Source organism: Hylaeus volcanicus, chromosome 3 (genome assembly GCF_026283585.1).
Source record: "Hylaeus volcanicus isolate JK05 chromosome 3, UHH_iyHylVolc1.0_haploid, whole genome shotgun sequence".
Lineage (NCBI taxonomy): Eukaryota > Metazoa > Arthropoda > Insecta > Hymenoptera > Colletidae > Hylaeus > Hylaeus volcanicus.
In genome coordinates this window covers 29,992,358-30,008,030 of record NC_071978.1, presented here as the reverse complement: position 1 = coordinate 30,008,030, position 15,673 = coordinate 29,992,358, and the positions used below count along the sequence as shown (strand labels likewise).

Sequence of the window (15,673 nt, the reverse complement as noted above, 5' to 3'; positions counted from 1 at the left end):
TGCAATAGTACAGGGAGGGACGTAATTCACAGTGCGATTGGAGAAGGAAACATTTTTTGTGAATTATGCTCCCACTCTGTGTAATAATCCACAGGAAAAAACGTTACACGTACACAGATTATTTTTATACTTTCTTCCTGTTTCGATTACGCCACGCGATAGCGAAAATATCTCGTCGACTTTCAGGAGGTAACTAACTTTCCCACCTATCGTCACAGCATTAATTCCATCCGCAAAATGTTTAACAATCGAGTCAGTCGTCGAGGAAGTTTGCGGACTTGGTGTACCTACGTCATTAAAATAGTTATTCGTTTTAATGTAAAAATACTACTACTATAAAAACTAGGTCTTGAACGGACTTTACGTGCATACTGTAAAATGTACAAACATAATTGTTCACCAATAATAAACTACTTTAAAGTTGTATGTCTCGTTTGAATTTCTCTTGTTAACATCAGTGCATCTTCGAAATTGGTGGGCAATTAATTTTTGTTAAATAAATAACGAATGAAAAGATATTTCATTACGAATTAAGGTATAAAATATTGTTTAGGATATTATAATATATCATATAAATTAATCAGATCACCTTTTAAAGCACAGGTAGCACGAAGGAAGTCTTTCGTGGAACATGGCAGTCCAATGCTCTGATACAGTTCGAATACACAATTCAAAGGCAATAAATTCTGGTATTCGTGGTAAAAACTACCTGTCACCAAAAGTTTTATTAGTGGTATGTAATTAAAAAATGTCAAAAATGCATAAGTGTGAAATAGGATATGTAAAATTATTATTTCTAACACTGGAGTTCTTTTATCCAATTTTAACAGTACGCATAATTGTAAATTAATTGCATACCAACGTGATTTCCGACGTGAGTGTATACATCATTCTTCAAAAATTTATGTAAACCACCAGCGAGTTTGCCATGCATTTCCTGATCTTCTATGTTATCGTTTTTGGTGTATAAATGCCAAGAAACTTCTAGCAGCGCGTGTAAGAATTGCCAAATTTCAATTTTTTCGAATGGATAGCAGGGATCTTTCACGAAGGCAGACTCATTCTTTGCTGAGACCATCAAAGTATTCACAATAATTAATATTTCAAAGTAATTTAACATTGTTAAGGCACCTCCTTATAAAAATTCGTGAAAACCAAAAGCGGTTATCCTGATGATTTAAAAAAAAAAAAAAAAAAGAAGAATAATGTAAAAGTATCTAGCTATATTTGAACATCCTTAAGCTTCATGCTCAGTTGCAACTATTACTTATCTAATTAATAATAATTTATATTTACCCATATAGTTATCGATTTCACTTAAGCTCAATCCTTTCTTGTTAATACCACAATCTTGCCATAATTGCCATAAACACAATCTGCTCATTGCAAGATTACACTGCGGCGCTGACTTCGCGAACAATTTAGCGTAATCCTTATAAATTTGTCGTAAACGGGAGATATGTAACGTTAAACAATTCTGCAACCAACGCTGTTCGTTCTCCCAAATGGATTTGAAAGCATCTACTGTTTCGGTATTTATTATTTCTTCGCTCACTATGGCACCTATAAGAAATTTGCGACATCTTTGGATCGATTTACAAGATGATTTCTTCCATATTTATGCAATTTACAGAATATGTGAAATAACTTGATATAATCAAGACCTGATATAATCAAGAATTAAGAAATATAATTAAATAACCATTCGTATGCGGTCCCAAACAGGAGCAAGATGGGTTGTCACAGTTGTAACATTTTCCAGATGAGACAGAAGGTACGGAACGTGGTTCCAAACGTTTTGGGTCCAATAGACGAGTCAGATAGTAAGAGAAAGATGGGAACTGTTCTGGCTTCAAAATCGGAGTTACGGGAGCCTTCCCCAACTGGCTTGGTTTTTCGAGAAATCTAAAAAACCAAAACAGTAATTCGAAATATATTTTCGATATTTCGACAAAAGAAAATTAATTATTCTTACAATGGTTTAATTTCTTTCGCTACACATGTGCTCTTATCTTCGATTTCTGCTTGATCTCGTGACGTTCCATTTGCGACATCAGATGAAACTAAAATGTCGTTTAAAAATAAAGGATCAGCTTCACACTTCTCCCCGTTATTTCCTACAAACGATATAAAAATGTTATAAAAACGTATCATGTGTCCACTATTACTAAGTACGTGCAAAGAAGGTTTTCAAGACAAGAATAAATGTAATTCTCTGTTATGATATTCAATAACATAAAACATCTACTTTACCAATTATAATTCCCTGGCCATGCTTTTTATTATCCCTCCAGTATCCAGAATATTCAGCACCGCCCACGGATTTTAATTTTAATCGTCCTGTAACAAGAATTTTGTTAATAGTTTATTTACAGAGCCTTAAACAAAGCTTTGTTAAATGAAAATAAATATTCACCTTTTCCATGACGCATTCCACGACGCCAATCACCTGTATAAGAAGCTTCTTGGGGCCAAGTGAAAGTTTTATTGAAAAATCCCTCCCACACGTACTCGCCGTAACTATTAATATTTTATCAGTTTGAGAAATAAACGATAGATCATTAGTTAAAGGTGAGATGGAAGTGAAAAAGGGGTGAACGAGTTCATTTCCATTTATTTTCGCAAGGAGGTGTATTTCTTTCAATTCCTCATTACTTTTAACGGTCACGTATCTTTTGAAATTAGTGATTCGCACGAGACGAGATAAATCTCGATCTCGTTATTATTTAAACAATGATGGGGAATATAATTTTGCCGCGATATTAATTCAACGAATAAAAGAAAAACAAACCCATCCATTGCACCACATTTCCATTCTCCGCGATAAACATTCCCATTAGTCCAAATCATTGTTCCAATACCATGACGAAGCCCATCTTTCCATTGTCCAACGTAACGAGCCCCACTCGGGTAAATTCGTAATCCAACGCCGGACATTTTCTCCATTTCCCAGTCGCCGTCGTATGAACCATTGTCACCGAAACGACAGTAACTTTTCCAACAAATAAAATCGGGTAAAATTCTCCGAGTGTAGTCTTACAATGCAACATATTAAAGGAATTCATATTAAAAAGAAAAAATATTTTATATTTATATGGACGTTTAATTGCTCACCCTTTTCCGTGTCTGTGACCCGAACACCACTGACCAGTGTACATGAAATGATCTTCTCCATTCACGAACAGGCCTCTACCATGTCGATGACCATTCGCGAAATCGCCCTCGTACCAACAATTACTGCTCCACTCTAATAAACCTCTTCCGTGCATAAGATTCTGTTCAAATTCACCCTACGAAAACTGTTTACCTTGTAGTTTTTGTTACAGGTACGTATTGGAAAAGGTAAGGTGAAAGTGAAGAAGAGAAGAACAACATGTTCATTCCCATTTATTATCACGAGAAAGCTTGTTTTTGAAAAGAAATTGTACGTTAAATTAATTTGTCGACTTCTTGGATCCATCTACTTTTATGTACACTCTTAAGAAAGTAAAAAATTAATTACTTTGTACCGAGCACCATTAGACCATTTGTACACGCCTTTGCCTTCCATCATCTTCCTACTGATGCAACCACTGTACGTGTTGCCATTGATAAATGTTATATCTGCAAACTCATCTGGCAGTATTAATTTCCACGGCAAATTGGAACTTGTTTCAGACTCGTCTCTTAAATATTCCTCGGAATTAGTTCGTTTTTTTCCTGGTCCATTTATATCTTCGTAATTCTGCGTCTCCTCGATCTTTTCCCAGTCATCAGACTCTTCTCCAGAATCACTATCGAGTTTCCTCCGAGGTTTTTTCCTTAAAAATCTTCCCTCCCAGCTTCATTGAACGAAATTATTTTGGTTTCATTTCAGTTTGTTAAAAGTAATATCAATGAATTAAAAAGTTGTGTGGGACAGTTCAAGGAACTTAATTACTTCTTTACGAAATACTTGAGCACGTCATTGTAAAGTAAATAAATAAATTCCTCCTTGGCACTATATTTACGACGTTTCTCGGCAAGAATATCTTGAAAGGGTAAGTCATCCTCAATGCCTTCAAACTTATCCGACATTTCTCCACTCTCTTCCATTTCTTCTTCCTCTTCATATGATTCCTCAGGAACAACCATTCTCCTACACTTTTGCAATATTTCTTTTCTCAACGAAGCCTTCGTCATTTTTACTTTCTTCTCTAGTAAACTTAAAGAGAAACACTATTCTCACACAAATGTAACAATCTTATAATCTTCGATTCTAATTTCAGAAGAAGATAACGCTGTTAATCGTAATTATCAAGTCTATCAACGATGTGGAATAATAAAGTGTTTCTATTTGCGAAGAAACTTGAAGTAATCGTAAATCGAATCAATGCAGATATAAATATTTGTTGTTACACGTGTTACGCTATCGATAGTGTTTGATATCACATTCAGCGATTTCGTATCATCTTACTTCACATAGTTAACGATTAACGATAAGGACTGTCGTCGAAAATTCTTTAGATTGAAACTAGAGGAGGGGCAAAATGTCAACTAAAGGAAGACCAGCGATAAGTGTACGATTAATTATTTTGATATTGTAAATTGTTACCGTACGAATTATGAATTCGGTGTAAATTAGAGTATGGACGTTTACATTTATTTTCACTTTTGTATTCGTGCCTTTTTTCCCTCTACTTAAACATATGCATATGGTACACGTTAAAACTAATATTAAAAATTAAGTAACATTTACGAAAGTATAAATCGGAAAATTGGTAATTTACTTAAAATATAATAAAAATACAATTAAATGAAGACAATTTATGTCGTAGGCCATCTTCCCATCTTGTGAAGATGAAACGAAGGCTCTGGAGCCGATTGTTTTTCACGTGCCTACTGTATATAACAACAAAGTAAAAATGCATGGATGGTAAGTCTAAATAATTCGTTGAATAATAGTATTTTATACTATATTGACTTTGTCAAAAATGTATTCTTCTTTAGCCACCAAGGTGCCTAATCTTTTGGTATGCAAGAAAATATTTTTGGAGTGACTGTTAGGGAGAATAGGGGTCTCCGAAATTTATTTAAAACGAAGGTGATATTAATTTTTTTTTATTTGAATAGCTCCTATGAAACTGAATAATGAATCACCTGCGCCATTTAACTAAAGAAAAAATGAAGTCGATGTCTTCATCAGTTTCTAAGAAAACAACTCGTAATATTTCGTACAGGACACCCTGTACATGATTGCGTTGCTTTCTCTGACCTATCGAAAAAGATTTCCGCCAAGTCGAAGAGGGTGAAATATACCCTCTGTTTCGCGTAGCAACCCCTGCAAGCCACCAGTGGTTCTGAGACTGTTTGTATCGTGGCTATCTTTCAGTGAATGCATGGTTTCGTTTGAAAGTAAACAACATCTCTAATTGTTGAGGCCTAAAAATAAAGAAAAAACAGTAAAGAAAGAGTCTATATACATAATTCAGAAAATGAAGAATACGTAAGTAATATTAATGTTGTTGTAAGTCATTCGGTATAATGACTTTTTTAAGTTTACATAAGTGACTTCAATTGTATCAATTGTATACGCGTAAAAGAATATTGATCGACGAGGCATGACAACATAAATTTTAAATTTCTACACATTTTATTCGAGTTTTAATATATTCGCATACGATGGAAGTTTAAAATTTCTAAAATATATTTAAATGTATTATGATATCATAGTGTGCTATGAAAATCCACAATTATTTAACTGATTTTTCCCATTGAAAATTATTTTTTTTTTTGCAGGCAAATGAGCACCCTGGCCGAGCCTAGAGACAATACAGACATATTTCCACCAAACGGAAGTCTTCATCTGTCTTCGTATCAAAGGCTGGGTTCGGAAGATGGATGCACAGGAGTCACAGAAACGCAAGCCATGCTGTCCCAGATAGAACTGAAGCATCAATACGAGCCAATTTATCCTAAACGAATCTTGTCCAATATGAAGTCCCTTGCGTCCGAAGCGTTAGTACAAACAAATTTTATTTTCTTAATATTTCTACTTCAACTAACATTTCTAAATGATCGAATATAAAGGCACAGAATTAATTTCTACGCTTAATATTTGTGGTTCGCAGTTTTGCATTGTAGTAGACGAAACCATTGTAAATAAATGTACTTACAGGATCGAGGAGAAAACACCCCCAACCCTAATGGACGCGTTGTACGACCCCGAAGAAGCCCGTTGTATGGATTATAGGACGACGATGGAAGTTACTTACAGATTACCTTACCCTTTGAAACGAAGAGCTCCACCTCCGCCACCACCGCCAGAACCCTGGCTTTTAAATCGACGAACCATCGGCTACAGTCTCGAAGAGTTGGAAAAACGGGATGGTGTGCACACCTTCTTGGATGATAACATGGAACTTCATCAGAGAATAGCAGATCTGAAATCGAGAAGAAATAAACTGCATGAGCTTACGCTTCCAAGCAGACCACCTTCGAATGTTAATGGTTCTTCTGCTTCGGAACAAAAATTAACTGATATTTGTCCATGTTAAAGACACGTTTTTGTCAATTTTATAATATATATTACATTTTCATTAATATCAGCTACCTATATGTTTTATTACTATCGCTCGCAGTACTATGTACAAATGAATAATCCAACAATGCGAACACAGTAAGTATTGCAAGTTTCTCTTGAGTTTGAATTTTTCTTATTTAAAAGCTTGTAGTCTACAGAGTTTGCTTATTGCATCTGATATATTTACCGTTTTCTTTTCTTTATGACAAGATTCTATTCTTCGTACTGTTTATACTTTGTTGTTATACTTTATTTCTAATTATTTGAACCAGCCTTCTTTTTAAAACTTTTAACGAAACTTTTCTCTTGTGAGAAACCCGCTATTTTCGCTCAAATCAGTAGCCACCTAGCGGCAAATAACCCGAACTAACTGCGGAGTTTGGTCAGCGCCTCTATCGAGCAAACGCTCAAGTTTGTCGCCGAATAGTTCCTACTTGCACCGTTAGATGGCGCCATTTGTTCATTTACCGACGTGTCGGTAATTGAATGTCGGTAACTGAACAAATGGCGCCATCTAACAGTGCGCGTAGGAACTATTCCACGACAAACTTGGGCGTTTTCCCGATAGAGGCGCTGAGCAAACTCCAAAGTTAGTTTTGGTAGTCGGCGCTAGATGGCGACACCAATTTCTCGCGGGAAATTTGAATCAATTTATTTACTTTATACCTTGAAAACAGTTTGATTTGTGTAAATAAACGTTTGACAACAAACATTAGCTGTGTTACGATTGTACAGACGATAATACTGTTCAATGAGTGCGTCAACGTCAAATATTTTCCATTTTATATACGTACATATCATTATTTAATTTCTATAGTAACTTATAATTGATATTAAATGCATTACATTCATTCTATAAACTTTGACAATTTAAGTAAGATTTAAACTAGTTCATCACAAAAAATATTATAAATGTCGTGACACAGGAAATAAGTAATTTGTCTCGTTACTAGGTAAGAACATTGGAAAATTAAACATATGTGCATCATAGCTGGGGCATTAAGAAGAGCATTCTCGAAAAAAGAATCGAGGTGCACGCAGGAAGGTCAAAATAAGAAGAAATGCATATTTGCAATGTAAAATATATTTTATCTAGAGTCTAAATAAAACGTGACTCATGCAGCAACGACAGCGAAAGGTCGCTGGACAATTGCATCTACGATCAGTATCATCGCTGCTTATTCGTGACGCCTTCCGAATCGCAGGTGACCATAATCGTCGAAGTGTTCCCGTTTGCCGAATCTCATGTGTCCATAATCATCGAATTCTTGTCGTTTATTCAGATCCAAGAAGTCATCGTCTTCGCCAAACAGACTTTCCACGATATACCTGCGAAAGAAATATATATTAATGAGATAGTTAAACATGTAGAGATGAAGCATTTTCTTTTAACATGTTATGGTTAATTGTAATTAATTTCAGCTTTATTGTTTAATTTTTTTTTTTTTTTTTTATTTTTTTTTGAGGGGGAGAGGATCTTTGAGTTTCCAGTACCCCACAGATAAACCGAATTTCATAATTACCCTCGTCGCAAAGGGCGGCTATGGAATTTACGATACACATTACTAACGAATTCTGGAGCTGCTTCGCAGTTTGCGCAGAACAACCAGTTAACCGCCATCGTGCAAAATAAAGCAAATATTAGATTCATATCTGAAACAGAAGGAGAAACTCGTTGTTAGCGATACGCTATAATAGTTAATTAGAAAACTTTAGGAGAAACCCAAGGAGAAATAAGTAAAATTCTATTCACCTGTATGACGAGGGACCTGAAAACGGCGGAAGAATGCACGGTCCACGCTCTCTACATGGCTTTTTATACGTGAACCCCATCATCCCCGGAATCCCAGAACGTTGAGCCCTTTGAATTTTAATTCGCGAAGCTCTTGGTCTGATAAACAATTTCCTATAGACGCTCCTGCTGTTGAACACTCAATATTCCATAATGGCATCCGATGATTGGCAGCTTGGATAAACGTATTACCCGCGTTAACTTCACTTTTTCTCTTTCCAAGACAATGGTGATCACTTTATCGACTCACGTAGGCGCAATTGTGCGAGAAACTCTGTATGTTATTATTTGTCGATTGCTTCTCCTCAGTTTGAATGAATTTTTATAGAGGAGTACTTCCATTAGGAAGTTCCTGCCAAAGAATGTCCTTGTGTGAATTAGACCTCAGTAAAAGAGAATGAAAGTTTGATTTTTATTCGAAAATTATGTATTAATTTCTGATCGGGACAAATTTCTGGTTCGTTCGGCGTAGAAAGGTAAAAAGGTTGCATAATAAACTGTATGTAGTGGGCAACGCAGGCAAACCTTCGATACGTTACGCGGCCAATAAAATGGCAAACAGAATTTGACGCGCCCTGGTACGAGGCCACGGTCACGGATTACGACGGTTCTGTAATGGCTTCTGTAGTTGCAGTGCTTCGTAGTAACCCTATAAATCGCAGCCAGGTCTCTTTCTAAGTTCAATTGCAATCCATCCTTCGATCCAAAATCCATCGTCTCCCGAACAGCCTAACCCAGGCCCGCGCTCGTAGGATGTAACACCGTTCGCATGGAGGTACCGCGACTTCCGGTCCTTCGAGCGTTCTTCGGCCTCTAGCAGCCACGATGACCGAAGACGTTGGCGCCCTGCTCCAGAAAGGCCTGTCCGAGTGGTGGAACGAGGAGACGGAGTACGTTTTCCAAAGGATCGAAAGATGGGCGGCGTACGCAAGGGGATACAATCGCCTGAGGTCCCAAAGGCTGTCGAGGGGACGGATGACCATGCAGGGAGGACAGGAGCCTCGATGGAGCGTCTCCTCGAACAAGCTGATCATCGACGACGCCTCGTGGAGTCCGCGTTTTCACACGTTCAAGAAGTCCCGGCGTAAGTCCAGACCAGAGGAGGCCAAGATCAACTGCTGCGGCACTTTCAACTACCAATCGAACAGCAACCTGGACAGCACCTGCCTGGAGACATACAGGTACGATCACAGTATTTATTTCAAGACGATCGGCGATATCAGGAACAGCAAAAAGGACAACGTCGAGCCGAAGAACGAGCGGGAAGACAGGATCTCCATCAGCAGCGAGGAACTGGTCGAGTGGGACGTAAGCTCCGTGTCTGATTTCATTGCTAATCAACTTTTGGAGGATGGCCTCACCAGCGATAATATTCAAAGTATCTTCGGTGACAAGACGAGCCCTGCGCAGGACGTAGACGGAGTTGATACGTTTACGTGGTCCAATGTGGACTTGACGAAGATTAATTTGAACGGGGATGACACTCTTAGGGATGAAGAGAATAACGAGAGTAAGTTCACGGTGGCGGAGATCGAGGAGGAGAGGAATAATAATTATATCGGAAACGTGAAATTCGTGGATTCGTACCTGGAGAATCGACAGACGCAGGCCAAGCGTGTCTCTGATGGAAATGTCGATGTTGGAGAGCCGCAGGATCGCGATGAAACGTTTCGCGATGGTCGGTGGAACAGGAGATCGCCTAAAGGAGTGCAACCTTCGATTATGAGCGATAATGACGTGACGTGGCCAAGTATTTTAACGAATTACACGAAGAATGTCGACTCAGCCTCCGCGTAATTATTGGATATCGTGGAAATGAATTTTAAATTGAAATTGTTGCGATCGTGTATAAACTATTGTATCAAGCCTAGTTGTCTTTAATAATAATGAAAGAAAAATATAAACGATATTGAAATCAGATATTCCAATTAGGCTTGCAACATACTAAATGAACTAAGTCAAATTTAATTAATTTTAATTTTATGGAATGTAAATTGAAACCAAATAAGGATAAGGATGAACAGTTTGTTGTTTGGATGGAAATATGTACGATATATAAACTTAGATTCTGTTGTACTGCAACACCGTCTAATAGTACTCTTCACGATTATTCGTCGCGAATAATAAATTAACTACACTTTTGGTTATATGATTTTGTTTGATCGATTAAGAAGAAATAGAAGTAAATAGCAGAATCGACTTGGCAGACACAGATACTTTGCACAGAGCAATAATAAATCTTTTGTATTTTATCTTTTAAGTTACTCCTTCGTTATACTAATTAATTTTATATGTGAATATTTAATTTAGGGGAACAACTGCTGTACCGAAACCACTGACTTTAATAAAATTGATGTTTAATGCTGGCTCTGATATTTCATTTTGTTGTGTTGATGTCAACCATAATTTTTAACTTGAGATAATTTTGATAAAATCTATTAAATATATTATATAATAAATAAACTGTCAATTTTTAAGAGGAGCGCTTAAACGCTGTTATATAGACAACACAGTTTGTTAAGTTAGATCATTTTTATATAAAAAGATAAACATAGTAAATAAGATTCCTTTCAATTACAAAAGAATCATTCAAAGCGCATTTACCCGCAACACACAAAATAAAAGTTTTCGGTTACATAATATTGGTTACTTGATCGTTTCGAGCTAACGTGAAATCTAATTTACTTTAGTCCACTATTCTTACCATTAACTGATCAGTATTTTCTTGTATCACAGAAACCTGACGTAATACTTCGTTGCCTAGATTAATATATGTACTTACAATTAGATCCTCTTAGAATTAACAAAACCCGATATTGAAATTGAAAAAAAAAAATTAAAAATCCACAAATCGTCCCAATTCTCTAAATACAAATTGTTCAGACGATCCTCCCCCGAGAATTTCATTCGGCACCGTCTCTGCAGTTGCGGAGAATGTTCTCCCCCCAGGGAGAATTGAATTTGTCAAGCACCGGCTGTCAATTACCCCGGCTGAAATACGTTTTTTTCAAAGTCAACAACGTCGGGATTGCGTTCTTTTATATTAACAAAGAACTAGCATCAGGACCAGGGAACTCGTACAGCGCGCATGCACCGAGCTGGTGGGGCAAGCCATGCACGCAAACACGTAAGCTCGTGCAATCTCGGTGCAAATCGATCGTCCTCTCACTTGTTACGGGGGAGTAGTGCGTAGCACTTCCCAAAAATTTCATCTGGTGATCGTCCGCGATCGACAGGACCAGGTAGACGGTCAGAAACCGTAAGAGAAAGAGGATGACCAAGCGTTTGGACACGGTGGGCACTATGGCCTGCATGAAGACCCTGCTGATGCTGTTCAACGTCGTCTTCTGGGTAAGAAGACGTTCCGTCTCCTGTATTAAACCACCCTTGACACGTAGACCCTAGGAATCCTGTTTCCTGGTGCGAGAGTTCCACCCAACTGTTGCACGATGCGTTATGGCGTAGTCGTCATGCTACTGACGAAACGTCCTTTTTGGAGTCGGTTAAAAAGAGAGTGCCCCCTTATGTGATCTAGATATCTATTCCTTAGATATTTATTAATTAGAATCAATGAAAAAAGGGATTTTCACTCTTAAAGTAAAACTAATATTCGTAAACAAAGCAAATATAATCGATATCATGTTTGTCGTGTGTACATTTAAAAGCTGCTTTTATAACACTCATCAGGAGTTTTTGTCAGCACGTATGGAGGTACTACTATCACTTAAAATTAAATTTTGTATGATTTGAATAATTTGTTTTTCAGGCGTCTGGTGTACTAATCGTATGCACCGTCCTTTGGATAGAAATTCAACTTCAACATTACGTTGACATAAGCATGGACGGCGTCTGGGCGGCCTTGATAGCGCTAGGAGGTTTCGGATTATTTCTGTCTTTGGCAGTAATGCTCGCTTGCTGTTGCACGACTCGCGGTCATCCAGCACTTCTGCATCTGGTAAGTATTTATTAATTTGTATAACACAATAAATAGTATACACAGTAATCGCCGCTTGTATGCAACCAATTTTTCCCCGCTTATAATTTAATATTCACGTGGCCAGAAAAGCTTAGTACCTTTTTTTATTTAATAAAATAAGTAGCTTCTAGAGAACATTAAAGAAATCCGATTTACAGTATGGCGCGTTCTTGGCTGTCGTCGCATTATTGGAGCTAGGGGTTGGTGCATCGGTTTATGCTAATCGTACCTGTTTGAGAGACAAATTTTACCTGGGTCTGAACGAAAGCATGGCTGAATATGGACGAAATGATATAAAACGTGATCACATCGACTCCATGCAGGCTACAGTAAGCCATTTCATAATATTATACAATTAAAGCATAATTCGATAAATAAGCATTCGTAATATTATACAAATGCAATATTCAATTTATACTTAATATCTAAACTAACATATCTAATCAAACTATAATATTAAAATCAATTTCCTTCATTAAAATATCTCGTGTATGGAAGCAATTATTGCAATAGTACAAGTTGTTTACAACTGTAGTCTACAACACGCTCTCATTTACAGTTGGAATGTTGTGGACACAAATCTTACACCGATTGGCTGGAATTGTACCCGCAGATGGCAATTCCACTATCTTGCTGCAAAGTATCAAGGAAAACCTGTAACGTCAACGAAACGGATGACATTTATACTCAGGTAATTTCAAAGTTCGCATTTTTTTAAGACGAAGCAAACAATTTTGTTATACACAAACGAGAAAATGATAAATAACCAAGATCAATTCTTCGCATCGGTACAAAAAGTCCTTTACCATTGTACGGTCTGAGACTTCGCTATCGAGATATAAGCAATTCAAATTCACCAACGTGACTTGCGGCGCGCGATGTTTGAATCTCGATTGTCCGTTCGCGCATGCGCCGCCGTCCGTGCTAACCTGTGAATTTCAAATATTTATATCTCGATAGCAAAGCCACCGATCGCAAAATGGTAAAGGACTTTGCGATTCGTACTAGTCCGAAGACTTGATCCTCGATAAAGGTCCGTCATATATTGAAACACCTTGTATATAATTTTAATTTTAACTTTCAGGGCTGTTACACCCGCGCCTTGGACTTGATAAATGACAACCTCGGTCTGGTCGCTGGAACAGCAATCGGCGTAGCCTTCTTCCCGTTTATAGGCGTCTTCTTAGCATGTTGCTTAGCCAACAACATCAACAAAGCCAAGTACGAGCAGGTTGCTTAGAGTTTGCGTTGCTCGCAAAAAATTCCGATCCAACAATGAGAGAAATCTGCATCGCTCGGAAGAGCGGCAAAATGATCTCAGTATCTACCCTTTATTAATAACAAGACTGTTTTTTCTTTTTAATTCTTGATTCTTGACTGTTTGAGATACCAAGGATAATAGTAATTTGAACAGGCATTAAAATCGCTATGGTGGGTATCATGGGATGAGATATCGAGAATGTACAGTTTCGCGCGATCGCGAAGGTATCGCGACAAATTTTAGTAGAAATATGTATGTTGTTCTTTTTTTTTGTGTGTAATTATAAAAAAAACGACTCGATAAGATCGAACGATCCTATTTAGTGAAAGATGCAGATTCTTCGGTGCGTTTAGTTAGCTCTCTTTTAGTTAAGTCAACAATGCATGTGATTTATAATTTTTACGTTTCGAACGAAATGCATGACGCAACATTATATCTGTGAAAATATATCCACGGTTTGGACGGTCGATATGCGAACGTCACATTAGTTTACGTTAGTTGCATATATCAAACACTATTCGCGTTTAATAACGATAAAAATCAGTTGTTTCGATAAATAATGCGTTTAACTTCACTTTCATGTGAAAGTAATCACAATCAAAATTTGTATTTTGTTCGAAATCATTACAAGTAGATTGCAGAACGTTAATGCTAAAGGGGTAATTGTTAATTACTTATCCAATGGAGAATGTTGTATGGCAAAGGGGAAGGGTGTATGTTTTAGGACTGTAGAAAAACTAGACGCAAGGACTAGACGCGTTAGTAAAAGGATTTGAAAGAACGCAATAGAGGATGTGAAAGATGATAACAGTTCGTGCCTAAATGAAATTTCAGGTCTCTATGGGGCGACGGTCCAATTATAAACGGATGAACAGGATTTCTCCAGCCAAATCATTAGAATTACGTTAAAAAATTATTTCGTTCTATAATCATCATTGTTAAATACTCAAACTATGTTTGTTTCGGTGCTTAGTTCCAGCATTTGTTTCGTTCTATAAAATTGATAACGTTGCAACGGATCTGTTCGAATTCCACGAAATAATTATAAAATTCAAATATACGTATAAATTTTGTAACGTGAACAAATAGTAACCTAATAACATTTGAAACGTATAAGTCGAGTATCGCACAATTTGCATGTATGTACTCACTAAAAACTACGCTAATATCGTTATTTATTTTTAATCCTTTAACGCATGACATTTCTTAATATCATATTAATGTCTCGGTATACATATACATGTACCATATCTCTGGTATCTTGTTTGTTTATAGTGAAATTATCTAAATTTTAATTTTATAAGAACAGATGTTAATAGAATAAATAGAAAGAAATAATTAAAAACTTGCTAATAATTTGTTAATATCGTTCAAATTTTAATGTTACAAGCAAACAAAAATTTAATAGAGTCCTTAAGATTATACAGACCGATTGTTATTTTTATACAGTAGGTACGCACAGATTAAATGTATATTTTACAGTAAATTACAAACTGTATTACAACGAAGCGTTTATTTTTCAAATGTTTTGAAAACTACGATGAAGTAGTAGAAATCTCGTTTCTCCTGTTTTTATAACACAGATAGATGCATCTTATAAGTTACAATGGTGTAATAAAAGCCATTTCTCAAACTGTTATGTAGATACTACGAAAACTAAGTTCCTAGGATTACTCATTTTTTACAACCAAGGCACGAAGTATTCGTATAAGACATTGTATTTGTATGAAAATCTCAATTATTAATCGTCGAATAAAAATCTGTACATGTTTATTCTACATGTAAATGTCTAAATGTTTCTTCTCGATATGTTTTTATCTGCTGTATCAAGAATCTAATCACTGATCTTAAGAAAAATGAAAAGATGTGTCAATTGTATTTCCATCTTACACGTGTAAGTGTTATTTTACAGTAATGTTACACTAACGAATGTTCCAAAAATAAATCGCACTAATGGTAAACATTTCACGGTGCACTGAAAATTTTCAACTCTACATTTTTCTATAGATACCTTATTCGAGTTCAAATTAATGAAACATGTCGAACTGCGTTGAACCCTGACCCTATATCATATTCCGGTTACGTATATAAAATATTAAATCT

At 36.5% G+C, this 15,673-nt stretch overlaps 5 protein-coding genes across 6 annotated transcripts; 3 read left to right on the top strand and 2 right to left on the bottom strand.

Annotated features, from left to right (window-relative positions):
- Window positions 1-548: 548 nt before the first annotated feature.
- On the bottom strand, window positions 549-3,885 carry LOC128874394 (radial spoke head 10 homolog B-like). The gene is made up of 10 exons (XM_054119152.1): window positions 3,503-3,885; window positions 3,115-3,290; window positions 2,792-2,992; window positions 2,417-2,520; window positions 2,254-2,340; window positions 1,976-2,117; window positions 1,703-1,905; window positions 1,297-1,563; window positions 859-1,068; window positions 549-709 (listed from the first exon to the last, which is right to left on the bottom strand). The coding sequence occupies exons 1-10, from the start codon at window positions 3,551-3,553 to the stop codon at window positions 558-560; spliced, it is 1,593 nt and encodes a 530-aa protein (XP_053975127.1). The 5' UTR covers window positions 3,554-3,885; the 3' UTR covers window positions 549-557.
- A 559-nt stretch (window positions 3,886-4,444) lies between these two features.
- Window positions 4,445-6,515, top strand: LOC128873636 (uncharacterized). Its single transcript, XM_054117335.1, has 4 exons — window positions 4,445-4,538; window positions 4,797-4,894; window positions 5,758-5,976; window positions 6,137-6,515. Exons 1-4 carry the CDS (start codon window positions 4,509-4,511, stop codon window positions 6,513-6,515), a joined length of 726 nt encoding a protein of 241 aa, XP_053973310.1. The 5' UTR covers window positions 4,445-4,508.
- Window positions 6,516-7,349: 834 nt separating this feature from the next.
- LOC128873687 (uncharacterized) lies at window positions 7,350-8,326 on the bottom strand. The gene is made up of 3 exons (XM_054117422.1): window positions 8,295-8,326; window positions 8,065-8,194; window positions 7,350-7,870 (listed from the first exon to the last, which is right to left on the bottom strand). Exons 2-3 carry the CDS (start codon window positions 8,190-8,192, stop codon window positions 7,720-7,722), a joined length of 279 nt encoding a protein of 92 aa, XP_053973397.1. The 5' UTR covers window positions 8,193-8,194; window positions 8,295-8,326; the 3' UTR covers window positions 7,350-7,719.
- Window positions 8,327-9,002: 676 nt separating this feature from the next.
- LOC128873685 (uncharacterized) lies at window positions 9,003-10,699 on the top strand. Its single transcript, XM_054117418.1, has one exon. It carries the CDS (start codon window positions 9,159-9,161, stop codon window positions 10,128-10,130), a length of 972 nt encoding a protein of 323 aa, XP_053973393.1. The 5' UTR covers window positions 9,003-9,158; the 3' UTR covers window positions 10,131-10,699.
- A 125-nt stretch (window positions 10,700-10,824) lies between these two features.
- Window positions 10,825-15,348, top strand: LOC128873686 (tetraspanin-7-like). Of its 2 annotated transcripts, XM_054117420.1 has the most exons (6): window positions 10,825-11,684; window positions 12,100-12,288; window positions 12,468-12,638; window positions 12,869-13,000; window positions 13,394-13,530; window positions 14,405-15,348. In XM_054117420.1, the coding sequence occupies exons 1-6, from the start codon at window positions 11,607-11,609 to the stop codon at window positions 14,439-14,441; spliced, it is 744 nt and encodes a 247-aa protein (XP_053973395.1). In that variant the 5' UTR covers window positions 10,825-11,606; the 3' UTR covers window positions 14,442-15,348. The 2 variants fall into 2 exon arrangements, with proteins under 2 accessions (XP_053973395.1, XP_053973396.1); XM_054117421.1 differs by having other exon boundaries at window positions 13,394-15,348.
- Window positions 15,349-15,673: the final 325 nt, after the last annotated feature.